We start from the raw sequence: 5612 nt of genomic DNA, 5'->3' as shown, positions 1-5612 counted from the left end.
GAAGAGTTACTTAAAAAATGGGTTAAAGCAATACCAAGAACTAACCTAATTGTGACTAAAAATACTAAGGTAAGTTACTTTTTATAATTCTTACTTAAATTAAAAATCTATTCATATTTTTTACTAGCTTTACTCAATGCAAATAATTTAATGTATGTAGTCTGGCTTTAAAGTTAAATTATTTACTAAAATTTGCCCATTAATTTTATATGCAGTCTTACAAATGTATGTTATATTAAATTTAATTATGGTGTAGACAAAGAAAATACTATAACCATTTTTTTTATTTGGAAAAATGTACATAGTTACCTAGGCATATATTGATATCAATGAAAGTTTTTAAAATGCTCCACTTTGCACTTCTTTTTTTTTAATTAAGTGTGGTTGGGCAAATAGGTTAACAATCAGGCTATTCTTTGATGATTTATTTCTATATAATTGAAGTTACATACGATTTTGTGAATATTGTATAGCTATTTCGAATTTAAAATTGAGGTAAGAAAATAAAGAATAATTTTGTTCCAAAAGATAGAACAAAAAACGAAAGAAAACATTTTAAGCTGTCCGTTAACATTAAAAACCGTACAAATACACAAACTTTATCAATCATTTACTATGCTTCTTGTTTAATGTAATATGCATTACTCATTCATTCAGTTTCATTAATTCTAATTCATTTGTCATGAAGTTTCACTGATGCTAGTTTTAAATGTTGGTTAGTATCCTGTGTCAATTGGATTTTTTTTCTTTTTTTTGGTCAATTGGAATTTTTTAAAATATTTTGAAACAGCAATGTAACTATCAACCATTCATATTATTAGCTGATAAATTTAATAAATAATTTTTGTTGTTGTCAAATAAGCATTATGATTTAAAAATATACAATTTCTGCTTCTACGTAATTGTAAAATCTGGTTGACATGTACTTTAGCGTATAACAATAATATGGAATAGGTTCTTGAAAAATTTGATTTTAGGTCCTTGAAAGTCATTAAAAAGTCCTTGAATTTTTTTTAAAAGATTGAGTGGGAACCCTGTATAATATAATCAGAAAATAAGAAATGAAATTTTTTTACCATAATACATGAATAATTTTTTTTAAAGAATATGAGAAAAATTAAAGGAATCATGCGAAGATATAAATAAAATTAGTTAGTTTAAAATAATTTGTTTGTAGTATATATACTCAGTAATACGAATGATTTGATAGATAATTTTTTTCTTTTAAGAATATTGTTCATCAAAAGAAAATAAAAAATTGCATGCATATTTAAATAATCTAACAATTCATTATATCAAGATGTGTATAGTGGAAAAAATATTATTTTCATCATTTTAATAAGTTTTAAGCATACTTTGTTTATTTATGAAAATAATTACATATTTTTTTTCAATAAGTTATATTTCTAAATTATACTTCTTTCAATAAGTTATTAGAGATTAGATGAATATGAATTGGTGTTATCTATAATATTCCTGTCTTATTGTGAATGTCTATATAAAAATCGTCAATGTAATTTTCGAATAAAATATTCTATTTCAGGTCTGTGAAAGACACTTTCAGTCAGACGATATTGAGTTTGAAACAACGTTCTACAAGGAATCTACGGGAGAAACCCTCAGAGCTAAATTGAAATATCCACGATTAAAAGATGGAGCAGTGCCTTCAATTTTTCCCAATTGTCCGAAATATTTATCATCAACTAACAAAGATCGGATTGATCCTATTTTAAAGAAGCAACTATTAGAGCAACAGCAGGTAAACAAAGCTTTAGCTGACAGTTTGAAAAGCCAATGTGAGTTTGAAAAGAAGTATGGCTTTAAAGACTTTTTTGAAATGAAAAACTGTTTTGGAATCAATAATGTTCCCGCAGCTTGGAGAATGATAGAGAAGGATGAAAATTTATTTTTTTTAAAATTAAACTTTAAAGAAGGAGTGCCTATCATTGCATATACTGTATTCATCAATAGTTCTCTGGAACTTAATATTTCATATAAAAACCAATGTTTAACTAAGTGTGGCGAAGCAAAGTTACCTTTAAAAGTAAGCAACTTTAATGAAGTTATTAATGTTTTAAATCATCTAGAGTCTGAAAATGTAATCAATAACTCCCTAGAAGAAAATATAGATGTAATAATATCAGCCTTAAAAAATTGCCTAAATCTTGTTGATGATAAATTTAAATATTTTATTGAATTTTTTATTGAACAAATCAAACTCCTTAAAGTAACACCTGTTAGATACCGTTATTCTCCTGATATTTTAATATTTTCATCTCTTTTCTATTACTTATCTCCCCAGGCTTATAAATTTGTTAGACATTCTAGTAATTTAATTTTACCAGACCCTAGTACTATCAGAAAAGTTAGCTCGCTGCTAAAATCCACCCCAAATTTTGAACAACAAGACAAATATTTTCTTATGTATGCTAAACAAATATTTTCCAAATTGAATGATGAAGATTTAAAAGTTTTTTTAATGCTGGATGAGATATATCTAAAGCCCTATGTGGATTACAAAGGGGGAAATATTGTAGGCAATTCATATGATAATACTGAGCCACAACTGATAGTTACAATACTGATAGTTAGCCACAAGTGCACATGTTTTCATGATAAGTAGCATTTGCTCTTCATTTAGAGATGTTGTACATGTATTTCCAGTGAGTCATATTGTGGCTGCACATCTTTTTGAATTGATTAAAAAGATAGTTTTGGGTTTAGAAAACATTGGGTTCACTATTGTTGGCGTCGTCACTGACAATAATTCAATAAATCGTAAAGCCATGTCTAACTTTAGTAATCCGCCTGCATTTAAAACTAAGTATTCGCATCCAGCAGATGATTCAAGGTTATTATTTTTTGTTATAGACTCTGTGCATATCATCAAAGCGCAGAGAAATAATTGGTTTAACCAGAAAAATGGTTATTTTATGTATTATCCTTCATTTGAAAACGATGAGAAATTTCAGACTGCATCCCTCAGTGTTTTAAGAAAGATATATGATATTGAATCGACTGAATTGTTGAAGTTTGGTTTAGGCCTCACCAGAAAAGCTCTTTGGCCGACAAACCTGGAACGGCAAAGTGTTTCTCTTGCACTAAAAATTTTTAATAGAAATCTTGTACAAGGAATTCTAGAGTTGGGTGAGAAGCATGAACTCATGCATTATAAAGAAACTGCAAATTACATTAATATATTTTGTGATTGGTGGGATATAGCAAATGTTAAATCTGTTGCTAAGGGCAAATTTAAACGAAACGTTATGTGTGAACCAATCACTAATAAATCTGATGACATTAGAAAGGCATTTTTGAGTAAATTTATTGATTGGTTGAATAGGTGGGAGGCGATGAATGCTGATAATGGAAAACTAAGTAGAGAAACTCATTCGGCATTAAGACACACGTCTCAAGCTTATCTAGATATAATGGAGTATTGCTCTAGTAATTTTGGTTTGTCCTATTTGTTGCTAGGAAAAATTCAAACCGACAGGCTTGAATCTCGGTTCGGTCTGTACCGAAGTATGGCTGGCGACCAGTATCATATATCCATTAGGCAGCTTTATGAAACTGAAAGTAAGCTTCGCATTAGTAAGGAACTGAAACTTGTATCCCATACTTCTGGCAGTTTTAGCATTAATATATTCCATTCTGACTCTGATACAGTAGATGATATTAATGAAGACGTAGAGGAATTATTTGAAGAGATTGAAGTTACAGATTCTGATTTAGATAAAGTAGCCCATTCTCTACCTATAATAACATATTTGGCAGGGTATTGTGTTCATACAGTTCATAAAAGTCTAAAATGTCTAGAGTGTAAGAAAAGATTAGTAACAGATAAAGAAATGAATATTGACGTTAATTGCAATCTTATAAAGAAATTGTGATAGAGGTGGGTTACTTTATCCGTCAGAATTTGTAACAAATGTTGTTCTACATATTTATGTTGTAACCCAAAAGTTGATAAGTGAGGAATATGAGCTTCAATTTTTAAAAGTTTTGAATCAACGCAATTTGGTTATGAAGATAGTTAAAGATATCTTATTGTTAAAAGAAATATGGGATTTTTCAGTATGCAGCTGTGGGCTTAATTTTGAAAAAATTTGTATTAAAATAATGAGGTCAGCAACAAATACTTTACTTAACAATTACTGTAAACTTAAAAATGATGTACACCAAGCAAAAAAGTCCAAAGCCAGTACCAAAAAGACAGACAAGGCGGAAGGAAAACGAAAATTAAAAACTTTAACTAGTGATACTTCTGCTAATTCTTCTAAGAAAACTAAAATTAATGTTCAGACAAATAAATAAATAAAAATTTGAATAAATTTCATTTTTTAGGCTCAATGGTTTTCTGAAGAAAAAAAATAATTTTTTTACTAAATTTAAAAGGTTTTAAAAATTAATTTGTATATTAAATGCATGCAATTTAAATTTTTTAAAATTCATACAATTTAAATTTATGAAATCTGCTAAATAAACATTTTTTCAAGCTTCGGCTATTTTTCTTTTTCTATGCAGTGTCATCAGATTTATTAGTGATTACTACATCAGTAGGATTTTATTTATTAGCCATTTATTATAATTTTTAAAAAAAGAGTACTTTTCACCCAATTTTTTAATTTTAGAAAATATTTTTTATAAGTTTTCCATTTCAGGTATTTCTTGAATGTAAACAAAAGTTTTTATGCATGTATATATTCAATTTCTTTATTAAAAAAAGAGATTTATGGTAAAAAATTATTTTTCAAAAATTTTTATGTAGATAAAACTAAATCCTAAATATTCCATTTATTGCATTATTGTCAGTGCAGTGTCTTTTGCTTGTTTGAAATATTTTTGTAAAAGTATTACAAAAACATTTGTTTAAAGTATTTATTAAATGTGGGCCTTAATCTTTTTTATTTGCTTTGTATGTTGTGATTGACCAATAAAATTGTTTTGTAAAAAAATGTTTTAGTTCCTTTTTTATTATGTTCAAATAAATTTATCAAATTATAATTGAACAATTTTGTTCCATACAATATGGTTCTATTTAATCGAGAAAAAAATATAAAAGGTTTCACTAAATCTAACAACTTTTTTCTTGATAATCATTGTAAATTTGATTACAAAAGTTGAAAACAGTTCTGCTATCTAACGCGTGATTTTAAGAGTAAAATTTTGTTTCTAATAAAAGTTATGGTGTTAAAAGAATGCCAAAAATATAGTCATATTTTTAATAAAACCAAGCAATAGAAAGATTAATTAATCAAAGCAATTTCTTGTTATTTCTATATTTGTTATTCGTGATAACTTTTATGAAACACAAAATAAGGCTCTACTTTTGTCTCGAACATAATTTGTAAAATAAAGAATATTACAAAAATTTGGTTAAAATTCGATGAATCGCCTATAATATCATTTTTTTACTATAATATAGTTGCTGAAATATTAACATGAAAAGAATCTAGTTATGCGAAAAATCGTCGACTAGAGAAGTATTTCTTCTCTTTCACCGCTGAAGCTCTTTCCCTCCTCGTGATGACTCATTGAACTAGTAAGCTGGCCTCCTCTAGTCTCGAAGGTCACGACAGAGTCCTAAGCGTTGAATTTTGTGTTCGGGT

The 5612-nt window shown here is 27.5% G+C and overlaps 2 protein-coding genes across 2 annotated transcripts; both read left to right on the top strand.

Annotated features, from left to right (window-relative positions):
* LOC122273132 (uncharacterized) lies at positions 1-4324 on the top strand (the record flags this gene model as incomplete). The annotated part of the gene is given in 2 exon segments (XM_043057193.2): positions 1-69; positions 1544-4324. Coding segments are annotated over 2 exon segments (1149 nt in total), but the record flags the coding sequence as incomplete, so codon positions are not given.
* On the top strand, positions 2787-3893 carry LOC122273131 (transposable element P transposase). The gene has a single exon (XM_071176880.1). The coding sequence runs from the start codon at positions 2787-2789 to the stop codon at positions 3891-3893; it is 1107 nt and encodes a 368-aa protein (XP_071032981.1).
* Positions 4325-5612: the final 1288 nt, after the last annotated feature.

Source organism: Parasteatoda tepidariorum, unplaced genomic scaffold, assembly GCF_043381705.1.
Source record: "Parasteatoda tepidariorum isolate YZ-2023 unplaced genomic scaffold, CAS_Ptep_4.0 HiC_scaffold_2547, whole genome shotgun sequence".
NCBI lineage: Eukaryota > Metazoa > Arthropoda > Arachnida > Araneae > Theridiidae > Parasteatoda > Parasteatoda tepidariorum.
This window is presented reverse-complemented; position numbering and strand designations above follow the sequence as displayed.

Excerpts from the sequence above, each read along its gene's own strand:
- LOC122273131 (XM_071176880.1), top strand. The coding sequence starts at position 2,787 with ATGTCTAACTTTAGTAATCCGCCTGCATTTAAAACTAAGTATTCGCAT.